This window comes from Mastigoproctus giganteus, chromosome 3, assembly GCF_048544385.1.
Source record: "Mastigoproctus giganteus isolate SK-2022 chromosome 3, ASM4854438v1, whole genome shotgun sequence".
NCBI lineage: Eukaryota > Metazoa > Arthropoda > Arachnida > Uropygi > Thelyphonidae > Mastigoproctus > Mastigoproctus giganteus.
Genome location: NC_143577.1, coordinates 52,141,092 through 52,153,865, shown reverse-complemented (window position 1 = coordinate 52,153,865; position 12,774 = coordinate 52,141,092). Strand labels below are relative to the sequence as shown.

General features: G+C 35.6%; 1 protein-coding gene across 3 annotated transcripts in view; it reads left to right on the top strand.

Moving 5' to 3' along the window:
* The window catches only part of LOC150087963 (F-box/WD repeat-containing protein 7-like), a 186,888-nt gene that overhangs the window by 125,991 nt on the left and 48,123 nt on the right, over nucleotides 1-12,774 (top strand). For all 3 annotated transcript variants that reach the window (XM_090369291.1, XM_090369292.1, XM_090369290.1), the window contains exon 7: nucleotides 3,391-3,684. In XM_090369291.1, coding sequence (XP_090225417.1) covers nucleotides 3,391-3,684 — 294 coding nt within the window. The remainder of the gene's footprint in view (nucleotides 1-3,390; nucleotides 3,685-12,774) is intronic.

The following is a 12,774-nucleotide window of genomic DNA, read 5'->3' as shown; positions in this document are numbered from 1 at the left end:
AGGGTTTGTCAAGCCAGAAGTGGAGTTTAGTGTGCTATCTGCAAATTTTATCTGCAAAAACATGGATTTCCAGTCATTGAGACTTTGATCAAATATTAAATTTAAATGTAGCACTTAATCACTGGAAGATTTCAAAATTAGTTGTGTTATTGGTCAATGTAGTGATGTAGTTGGGTGGCTGATTGTGAATATTTTTGGCAGTTGTCACAAAAAAAGTCATGTTTTTATTAGACATTTCTGTTGTGATAGTTACAGAGTAACTGTTGCCCCCAGTTTCAGGGAGGAAACAGTTTCCTGACTGCTCTTATAATTCTTTGTATAAAATACTTGTTAATATTTCAACTGAAATGTGATGAACATCTGTAAGAATTGATTAGCTTTTGATAACTTAAAATAATACGTTATCTGTTGATTATATCAATTTTTGTTACTATATATTTAAGTTACTCTGTTTTAATATCCTATTGTAAATCCCTCGCACCTTGCTGTGATGGTATGTATTAAATTCTGTACTCCCCATTAGTGCATAATAAAGATCATTTATTTATTTATATACACTCAGTGATCATTGGGTTATGATCATCCTATTGTAATGGGCTGCATAGCTTGCAGTATAAAAAGCCAAACAGCTTTTTATACTGCTGTTTAAAAAGCATAGTTGCTACTTTTCTGACCATCCCGGAAGTCTATCTAGGTCACTCTGAAGAAGCTCTGCTTGTCGGCAATCATTAACTACTCTACTGATCTTTAAATCATCTGCAAGTTTAGACCTCATGCCCTCCATCCCTTCATAGATGTCATTTAAGATAATCAAAAACAACAGTGGTCCCAATACTGATCCTTGGGGAACCCCACTTCTTACATTAACCCAATCTGAGGAATAACCATTTATCAAAACCCTCTGCCTGGTGCCCGCAAGCCATCGTGCTATCCATCTAAGGATTTTCCCTGTAATTCCAGCCTGCTCCAACTTATAAAGTAACTACTCATGTGAGACCGAGTCAAATGCTTTTCTGAAATCCAAATAAACATGTCGAAATTATTCCCTAAATCCAGCTCACGGGTGACCTGTCAAAATGGCTCACCAGATTTGTTAAATATGATTTTTCCCTTTACAAAACCATGCTGTGTATACTACAGGATTCCATTTCCATCTAAATGACCCTGAATTCCACCCTTGATCATTGCCTCCATGATTTTCCCTACTACTGAAGTTAGACTGGCCGGTCGGTAATTTCCATTACACTCCTAGAACTGCCTTTATGTTCCATTTTACACCAATCCAATGGAATCTCTCCTGTCTAGTGATGCTCTCATAACTAGCCTTAATGGTTCAATGCACTCACTTGTCACCTCCTTTAAGATTATAGGATATATGCCATCAACCACAGGAGCCTTACTCGCCTGTAGGTGCAAACGTTCTCGTTAAATAATCATTTGAAATTTCAACATCATTAATTACATTTTTTTCAACTTCACTTCCATAATATCTCATTGACACAAAGGGTTTTTTTATGTAAATATCGATGCAAAGTAACTATTGAGTTCATCTGCAACTTCAGCTATGTTATCTAATACTATCCTATGTCCATTACATAATGGTCCAATCTGATTTGTCCTGTTTTTTGCATTTATATATGTGAAGAATTCCTTAACTGCACTCTTTGCTCTCTTCTTTATTCCTTATTCCCACTCTTTGCTCTCTCACAGACTCAGTAAAGATACTATAGTGAAAATTATACTTTGCTGAATAAAACATCTTTCTCCTTCAGAAAATGATGAACATAATTCAAATATGGAACAGAACATCTGTGTTCCGCAAATTGTTTCCAAAATAAGAAATTGCCTGACTCCAGTGAGATTTTAAAAGATGAACTTGAGTCAGAAATTAATGAAATACTCTTAACTATTTGCTAAAAAAAAGTTCAAAGCCTAGAAAATATGGAGTGAGATGAGATCGTCTACGATTATCTCAGTACAGTAGTACCAGAATAGAATCCGAAAGGGCGTTTTCTGCTGCTAATCAAATATGTACCAAAATTAGATTCATTTTAAATGATCATACTATTGATTGCTTATGTTTTTTAAGAGCTCACTTTATTCGGACAGGTAGTGTGGATGTTTAAACATAACTAAACTTTGCAGTAACAATATGTATTTTTTTTTTGTTTTTAGAGTAACTATTTTAATGATTTTTTCAGAATATTTATTATTGCAATAAAAGTTTGTATTTCAAACATAAATTCAGGTAATTACAATACTTGTTTTTTCTTTACTTTATTGCACCTAATTGTCATCAAAATTTATTGAGTAAAGGTTTTAATTTATGAAACCGGGATACCGGTATTAAGATTTTGACTGATATTGTAAGCCCTAGCTGGGCTCCCTTACTATTTTCAGTAACACATGATATACCCTGATGTTGATGAAGGCATATCATTTAATATTGAAGTTTGTTGATTGTATGAAGGTGCCAGGGTGGTGCCAGTATATGCTGATTCCTGTCATTGACAGGAATCAGCATATACTTCAAGACCTAGAGAAGTTAAGCAGTTGGCAAACTCCCCATACTCTTGGCCACATTATTTCATATTTCTTGCATTTTTTTTTTTTTTTTTTTTTTGCATTTAGGACCAGTGGTGGGCTCTGGGCAAAGTTTGTTCCTATTCTCCTCTTTCCCCCCCCCCCATCCCTACTGAAATCCTTATAGTTTGATAACAGCATAAAATGTATTTATTTCAACAAGAATGAAAAAGATAGGAAAAGATTAAACATGATTATCACAATTCATTTAATCTATTTCTCTTCACATTGTGTGTTTACAGAGAAATTTTATGCGGGTGCCATTAATTATGGTTCCTTAAGGAGAGGAAATTGTTTACTGTTAGTCTGTGTAGTTGCTAATGCTACATTTTGTCCATGTATTCACTTTTTTCCCCATTTATTGATTGTACTCTTAAATCTAACAGCACAACACAGCAGCTGCCTTCATGCTAGTAACATCTAGTCTTTTTTAGTCTGCAAATATATTCTTAAGGCATTCTGAAATGGTTTGGTGAAAGTTAAGCACATGAATCTGGCATTTGCATGGGGGAGGTTCCTGGCAATTTCTAACTTTGTCCATTGAATAAAGTGAGCCTGCCTATGTGCACCCTTTTATGTGCGACTGATGTCTGCTATTATTTGGCACTTATCAATATTATATGTATTATAGACTCCTGAACCTCGCCTAACTACGTGATCAGTTTAAAATATTTTTATATTGATCACCTAGAAACAGAATAGTATGAATGCAGAAAAAACATCTTATATTGTTTTGTAGACTTAAATTAAAATAAACTTCTTTCTTTATACATAAGAAATCATTTTTTTTTTTTTTTTTTTTTGCAGCTTGCGCTTTATGTCTTGTCATTCCTGGAACCTCGAGACTTACTGAGAGCAGCTCAGACCTGCCGTTATTGGAGAATTCTTGCAGAAGATAATCTTCTGTGGAGAGAAAAATGTCGAGAGGAAGGTATTGAGGATCTGCGAGAAGTGTTAGGAAGGAAAAGGTCACGTAGTCATTTTAGTGCCAACACTGGTCCAACTCCTACTCCAGTTATTCCAAGTCCATGGAAGGCAGCATACATGCGTCAACATAATATAGAAATGAATTGGCGGTATAATCCTATTCGCACACCAAAGGTATAGTTCATTGTATTAAATTACATACATATAAATATGTTTATTTTAATAATTAAGGAAAAAGATGGCTGGTTTGTTATTAAAATAAGTTTTAGTTAATGCTGAATCCTAAGTGAAAGTTATCTTTTACAAGTTTGGTGAAAGCAGATAACTTTTGTTGTTTGATATCTGTTAGTATCATTTGTTATACAGTGTAAATTAAAAGTATTTGTATATTTTAGTATTACTATGATTATTAGTATAAAACAGATCTACGATGCTCAATGCGTTCTACATTATATTTCAATATTTGTAGAAGAATAAGAGAAATTTACCAAACTGGGGTCATATTGAGTGCTTCTGTAATCCCGTTATATATGTACAATGGGCCTACACACAATTCGAACGTATTCTCAGAATCTTCTGGCCAAGGGTATATGAGTTTGTTCACAACCCCCCCCCCCAACACACACACACACACACACTTACACACAATCAGATTGTTTCAGCTAGTTCTCTAACACTCCCTTTGCCTAACGTGCAGCGTGCCTACATATCAACAGCTTACAAATCTTTCTTCGTATACGCTATCACAGGACCAGATTTCACTTTTATCCAAAGGATTGAACTATAATTTACCACTTCGCAAGCTACCTAAAAAAACAGTTTGCAATAGATATTGAATTTGGACTTTGTAATGTTCCACAAAAAAGATTTATTTATTCAACAAGTTAACCAGGTGGTGAATAACATAAAAGGCATGCCGCTTCCTAAATTGAACAGGCAAGAAATTTTAGTTTTATGGGACCTTCAGGAAAATAAAGACGTTATTATTCAGAGAGCAGGCAATGGAGATACAGTTGTAATACTTGATATAACTGAATCTAACTTATATTAATAAGTGAGATTCAGTTATATCAGATACTTCCACTTATCTTGAAGTAGACCCTGTACTATTTGCCAATTTGTATTTACCAATTTGGTACTATTTACCAACATTAACCACGTATTGAATGGCTACATTACCATGTCTCAGTTAAAGGAATTGAAGACCAGAACATACAACATCCCAGCACATTTTGGGCAGGTAAAACTGCATAAAATCAGATTTCCAATTTGCCCAATCACTTCTTACAGGAACTTGACATTTTCATCCTTAGCCACACATGTATATAATATTATAAAACCATTTAGACAGGCATTACAATTTGTGATAAAAAACTACAATGCATTATTTAATAACTTAAAGACTGTTAGACTTGGTGATAATGATAATTTCTCACTGGATCTTACATTTGATATTCTTTGGCATATGTTAAATAATAACTTTATACCGATGAATTATACAACACTTCCTATTAAAGAAATTTTTCACTTAATTGAAGCCAGCTACAGTAAACTGTCGAAAAAATGATACCCCAAATAACAGAACATTTGAGCTAATGGCACATTGAGATCGGATGTTTATGTACAGCGCAGATGTCTTGCAATGCCAAAAAAAAAACCACCAAGTCACTTGATTACTATTTTTGTTCACATTCACCATTTTGAAAGTGAATTCTGAACTGATATCACAGATTGCACTGCTGTTTTACATTTATTTTAAATTAAAAGCCCCTCACTATGGCTTCTCAAGTTAATAAACCTCATACAGAGACGAAACGAAGAACAACATTAAAGCTTAGTGACAAACTTGCTATAATCCAAACACAACTACATTAGGGTCACCCAGAAAGTTAATTCATATACCCATGTGTGTTGTATCTGTAAATTGCATGTGTTCTCTGGTCAATTTGCCTGTTTTGCTGGACGAAAACCCCCAGTTTCTGGATTAAAAAAACCTTGCTATCTATGCCTGAGACTGACTAACTCTGCCTAGAGTGAAAAAAGCCCATAAAAGTTCCTCATGTCATTGGCAGGATTTGAACCCGGGCCTTTCCCACCTGGTGTGGGGAGGACAGTGATAATACCACTGTGCTACCATGCAAACTAAACTTGATATAATAAAATAGTAGAACGGGGTATAAGCTGTTGTCTATTAATGGCAGAATATAACATTGGATCGTCAGTGTTTTTTTTTTTTTTTATGTGCAGTTAATAAAATTGCATTCTCTATTTCTTATTTAGCCTCATTATTTCTGTATTAAATATATTAAAAATAAAACTTTCTCAATAAATGAAAAATCAAAATAATGGCACCTTTAATCCCCAAAGGTGCCGTTTTTCTGAAAGTCTATATCACCTTTCAAGACAATGTATACAAACAAATTTTTGGTTTGCCAATGGGATTGAGTCTAAGTGGCTTAATATCAGAGGTCTGCCTCTCAACAATTGAGCGTATATATTTGATGCCTTTTCTACCCTGTGTTACATATTATGGGAGGTATTTAGACGATGTTCTGGTTATTACTGATAGTTGCACTATTCAAGACATTTTACGTTTATTTAATATTATTCATCCTAGACTCAATTTTACATTGAAAAGAAAAAATACTGAAACAAAGTCATTAAATTTTCTAAATTTCATGCTTACTCGGGAAGCAAATAAAGTTCAATTTAACATCTACCATAAACTGACAAACATGGGTGTTGCTGCATTATAATAGCTATCATCTGTTCAGCTACAAAAGGTCTATTTTTAATTGATTTCTCATTGCCTATAAATATTCAATGACTAAATCTGCTTTAGACACAGAAATATATAGATATTAACCAGCAGATACGTTGAACAGTGTCACAAACAGCTTAAGAGATTCTTTAAAAATACCAAATTTAAAATTCTGGCCAGACCAATATAGAAATTGCACACTATACTGAACAATTGCTCAGTCTTTTCTCCTTTCGCAACACAAATCAATCACCTGGTATACCACATTTCTTGCAGTGATTGTGACTCGTCTTATCAGGGCTTGATGCAGTGTATGCTGGATGTGAGAGTAAAACAGCACGTGCCCTCAGTTCATGCTTCTCGTCCAGCAGTGTCAGAATTGGCCTTTCGTGCCGTTAACGAAAACCATACATTTTTATTCAATGAGGCCAAAATACTTGGGTCCAACGTAATTATACTAGACGATTGCAGAAACCATTGAGATTAAATTTTTTTTTTTTTTTTTTTTATGAAAACCCCAAACACGAAAGGTATTAAAACCTATAGTACTTAGTACCGTGCATGGGTTGAAGGGGAAGGGGGATGCCGGAAACTTTGCTCTAGAGACTAAACATAGGTTTCACCACTTCAAGCTTCCAATAAGCAAAGTGGCGGTATTTCACCGGTTGATGAAAGTCATCTACCACCTTTGACAGATAATCTCTCTGTTTAAGATTCTGGCTCACACTTACTCAGTAATTTCCATTCCTGTAATCAAGACATATGGTCGAAAAGCCCTGTCAGTTTCAAGGGAGGAAAGTCATTTTTCAATTTATTTATTTAAAATTTTTTTTTTTATTATTACTTTTATTACTGTAATAATTTTGTGTTAATTTTATTTTCATTTATTTTCTGGTGAGTGTCATTAGGAAGTGTTCTACATAACATTGAGGTAAATTTTTCTTATTCTACAAATTTTAGTATTTCATAACATGCATGTTTGTGTGAAGCATTCAGTAACAAGTTCTCCTACACATATCTGAGCAATTTGATCTGTCTGTTAAGTTTGGTAATGACATGCATTTTTATTTGAAGTGTTAAGTGCAGGATCGAGACAACTCGGTTGTGCACTTACACTTCAAAATGGCTTGCTTTGCAATATGACATTGCATGTCGTAGCAAAACTGACATAGATTTGGTAGGCATTTGCAACTAATGTACAGTAATGCTTCATAGAATATTGCTCTAAATTTACTTGAGTTTTAAACTATTGATGATGTTTAGCATCAGGGCTTTTCTAACTGTGCTTGGTTATCCACTGGCAAGGTATCAGTAAGTGCTGAAATTGCAATCACGGTAGTAACATGCTTTTTATTTGGTTTTCATTTTTATTTCATTAACTTCACAAAATAATGAAAAATTCACTAAATTTTTCATTTCATTTTGCATATGAAATTGGCACATTTAGTAGCAAACGTTGTTTGCTTTTCTATACATACACAACTGAAGCATTATTGTACCAACTCTTGTACAGTAATGTTGACCAGTGAGGTAGCATCACATTCGGGGCTTTGATCAGTGTTATTTTTTATGTAACTTCTGTTTTTCTCTTTTCATTTTGAGAAGTTAAATTATATTAATTTATTATTTATTTATTTAATTTTTTTTAATGTACAAAAAGGTAGAAGTCATAGGTAGGCAGGTCTTTGTTATGTGAAGGATGTGGTACTTTGGCAATTATGGCACTTCTAGACACTGGTATAGAGATTAGGACATTTCTTGCAGATGTTCTCATAATCTTGGCACCTCCGTAGCCAGGTGGGCAGGAGCAATAGTGCGTAGCACACGCTTCTTGATTAGACCGGAGTTCGAGCCCGTAACCACCAAATACAGAGGATGCAGAAATGTCAGGGAATGACCACCGCATATCCCCGGAGCAATATGGCCTTAGTTGCTAATGCTCCTAAAAACCAAATAATAAACAACAACTCACAATCTTCAGCACACTTTGATATTATTGGAATGGTGTACCATTCCAATAATATAAAAGTTTTATCATAACTTTATGATAAAACTTTGATATTTGCCTTTTTTGACGCTGTTTGCCTTTTTCATTTGTTCTCACTGGTTTCTGACAGTGTAGCCATGTCTCATTTGCTCTTATAATTTTTGCCAAGAAATCACTGATGTTCATTTACATGACAATAACCATGATAATGCCAGGCCACGTACTTCCCGTATGATCTCCCATTTCACCCCTCCATTTGTTCCAAATGCCTGTCCAGCTCAGCCAATTTATTTAGGCTATTAGCTTCCACAACAAAAGATGGAAGCCTGTTCCACCAATCAACTACTCGCTGGCTAAGGCAAATTTGCGCACATCTATTCTACAACTATCTTTCCTCAGTTTGAAACTGTGCCACCTCAGGTTTTTAGTCTGAGCAAGAGGAAGAATCCCATCACCATTCAGCTTGCTCAACCCATTCAAGGCCTTATGCACTTCATTCAGATCACCTTGCAGGTGCCTGCTCTCCAGGCGCTGTAATTTGCAGAACTTAAGCCTTTATTGGTAAGTACACCCCTTTGTTCCCCTCACCAGTCTTGTTGCCCTTTGTACTCATTCTAGCAACTCTACATCCTTCCTAAAATGAGGCCTCCAGACCTGTACACAGTACTCTAGGTGTGGCCTGACCTTTGCCTTGTATAATGGGATAATCACCTCCCTGTCCCTGCTAGCAAAATTCTTATATATCATTGACAAGACTCCATCGCCTGCCCTGGCAGCCCATCTGCACTGCTCAGCGAACTTCATATATGATTGCACAATTACCACGAGGTCTTTTTCACTTTCCACTTCCCTGAGTGTAGTATCACACAGTTCATACATTTCTCTTGGGTTATTGCTACCCGTGTGCAGTACTTTGCATTTGTCAATGTTAAACTTCAGTTGCCACTTTTCAGCCCATTTGCCCAGCTTGTCTAGATCCAGTTGGAGTAGCATACTGTCTTTACTGTCGTTAACAACCCTGCCAACCTTTGTATCATCTGCAAACTTGGACATTAAACCTTCATCAGTATCATTGATAAATATGCAAAACAACAATGGGCCCAACACCAAACCCTGGGAACTCCACTAACAACATTTGTCCACCAAGAGCAGTGTTCATTGATTACCACCCTCTGTTGTCTCCCAATTAACCATTCCTTTATCCATTGTTGCAACTTACCCTTAATGCCATATCTCTCCAATTTGTACAGCAGTCTTTCATGTGCAACAGTATCAAAAGCTTTCCTGAAATCCAAGTACAGTAAACCCCTGCTATTTGTGGTATCTGTATTCGCAGTCACTGATTTAATATAAAATGAAACCTAAAAAAAAAATGTGAATTTTAAAGTGGCATGAACATTTTCCGCCATAAAAAACATGGGTGTGGCTAAAATCATCTTTCCTGGTCAAAACATCGCTCAGTGGGTGGGGGAGAGGGGTGACAAAATCGCGAGCGTGGATGTTCTCCGCTAATCCTTATTCAGTATGTGTCATGTGCTTGTCATGGACGGTTTCGTCGTTTGCTTTTAATTGATATGCTTATAAATTGAATAAATTTAACAATTTATAAATTGATATACTTACAAAAGTGAAAAATCTACCGTTTTGCAGTGTGTTAGCGTAAGCAGACTTTTTCGAGTGTGTTGACAGTTAAAAGAAAGTGACTTTATTGTGGACAAGTTCTTTTCTAACCACTACAAAAATTTGGCTACGAATAACAAGGGAATTGTGAAAAGATCAAAGAAGGTGATGACATTAGTGGGTAAAATTGAGTTATTAGACAAAATGTCTCATCAGTGGCAAAACATTATAAAATCAGTGCGTCAACGGTACGATCAATCAAGACATCGGAAGAAAAAATCCACCGTAGTGTCCATGAAAACGTGCTAATTGCTTCAAAAATTTGCTCTGTAACTCATGATGTTAAATTAGAAAAAATGGAAAAGGCTTTAAATCTGTGGATAGAAGACTGAACTCAAAATAAAATTCTGTTAATTTCACTCATCATTCGTGAAAAGGCAAAACTCCTTTATCAATACTTTAGTGAAACTGGTGATAGCAGTTGTGGGATAAGTTTTTTAGCTAGCAAAGATGCTGGTCTGAAAGATATTTTTGAAATTTCTAATAAATATTACATTTAATATTAAATTGTTTCTTATTTTCATTTTTGATGCCTTATGCTTGTATTTTCACTATGTACATAGTCATATTGTGAAGGTACATATAATACATACATATACAAAATTTTAGACTAGTTTATCTTATATATTTCATACTTTGGAACCTATGGGAGCCATAATTCAGTATTCGCAGCATTTCTCAGGAACGTAACCCCCGCGAATAGCAGGGGGTTTACTGTACTGTACATGATATCAAAATCATTTTTAGCATTGTTTCTTTGTGACCACATCACAGTATCCAATCAAATTGGTCAGACAAGACATCCCTTTAACAAACCCATGCTGTGTCTTAACCTGATATACCTTCATCAGTCTTGTCTAGATGATTCTGCAATGCTTCTTTAACCAGTGATTTCATTATTTTCCCCGGAACACAAATTAAACTAACAGGTCTGTAGTTACTTGTGTCACCTTTTGAACCCCTTTTGTGAATTGGTGATACATTTGCACACCTCCAGTCCATGAGCACCCTGAGTCCAAGGAAGCTCTCATAATTATGGCTAAGGGTTTGCTACCTCCTTTAATATAATTGGATAGATCCCGTCCACCCCAGGTGTCTTCCTTATGTTTAACTTCAACAATATCTCCTCCACTTTGCTCTCAGTTATTACAAAATCACTTAGCTTCCTGTTAGCATTTGATAAATTTCTGGCACTCTCTTCATTGAATTACTCCTCATGTGTGAATGGAGATGCAGAATACTCAGTCAGTTTGTCAGCTGCCTGAGCACGATCATCAATAGTCAATCCATCTATGTTAAGTGGTTCAATCTGATTCATCCCTTTCCTTCTAGAGTTTACATAAGTAAAGAACTCTTTGCTGTTTTTCTTTGCATCCTTTGCCAAAGATTTCTCGTAATCTGACTTCGCCTGTCATAGGCTTCTGTGACACCTGATACTTCATATGCATTCCATACATTCTTCTCTGCCATGAGACTCATTAATTCATCTGACATCCATTTAGGCCTAAACCTTGAACAGTATTTCTTAGTTGGAATGAAAAGCCTTGTAGTCTCCAAAATTAAGTCCCTGAAGGCTTCCCATTTAGAATTCAACATTGGTAACATCATCAGTTGATCCCACTGTACAGAATTTAAAAACTGTCTGAGACACTGTAGTCACCTTTACGAAAGCAAAAGCCTTTCCCTTTAGCCTTGATGGTAGTTACGTTACATCTTTAAGTAATTCCCACGTTAGTACATTTAGATCACTGTCACCCAGTGGTTCCTTTATCTGCAAATTCTTAATACGAATAATCACTGCTGATAATCAGATCAAGAATATTATTCCCTCTGGTTGCCTCTCAAACATGTTGCTGTAGAAAACAGTCATCCGATAAATCCACAAAAGTCTTGCTAGTGCAAGCGACCAAACCACAAGTTCCAGTAGGCAGAAAGTTAAAGTCCCCCATTATAAGACATTCTGATTTACTGGCCCACTCTATTTCTCTGCACAATTGCTCATTATAGTCATCAGATTCATTAAGCCTATAACACACACACCTACTCATTTTTCCTTTCCCAGTGCTTATTTCACACCATACAGACAACACTGCATTGTCCACCAATGTCAATTGGATGCACTTCCTTAGATTTTGTGTTTCTTAACTAACAGCATAACTCCTCCTCCCTTCCTGTCCTGTCTATCCTTCCTGTACACATTGTACCCCTCAAATTTCAATTCTGCACTGCTTATCTGTCTAACACCACGTCTCTGTTATCCCGACAATATCTGCCTTTGATGTCTTGACTAGTACTTCAAGCTCATCAAATTTATTAACTACACTCCTAGAATTGGTGTACATGCAAGTCTTCTTACAGGTGCATAAGAAGAATTATGCAATTCTTCTTATGCACTTCCTATTCTTAGTTAGTTACCCTAACACAGCCCATGTATTCACTTGTTCCACTATAACTCCCAGCAGTCCCAGAAATCTCCACCTTGCTTTTCAGGCTGTTGCTCATTCTAATAGAAGCAGTACAAGAATCACTTTTGCCTCTGCCTGCAGCCATTTTCTAAAGGTAATTGGAATACTCTTTTATCATGTGGGTGTGTATAAGTTGCAAGATTGTTTATTGCAGATAAAATAACGTCTTTGTTTTTCCACAAAGTTGAAACTATAGATGATAAATTTTTCACACACTTTTGCATTTTTTTTTTTTTTTTTTTTTTTTTTTTTGTTACCATGTTCTAAAACTTGAATGATTGCAACTTTTTTGCAAACAGCAAAACGGTTCCTTTTATTTACAAACATGTTACCCATTGAAGGGCAAAATCTGTACTATTTTTATCGCATTG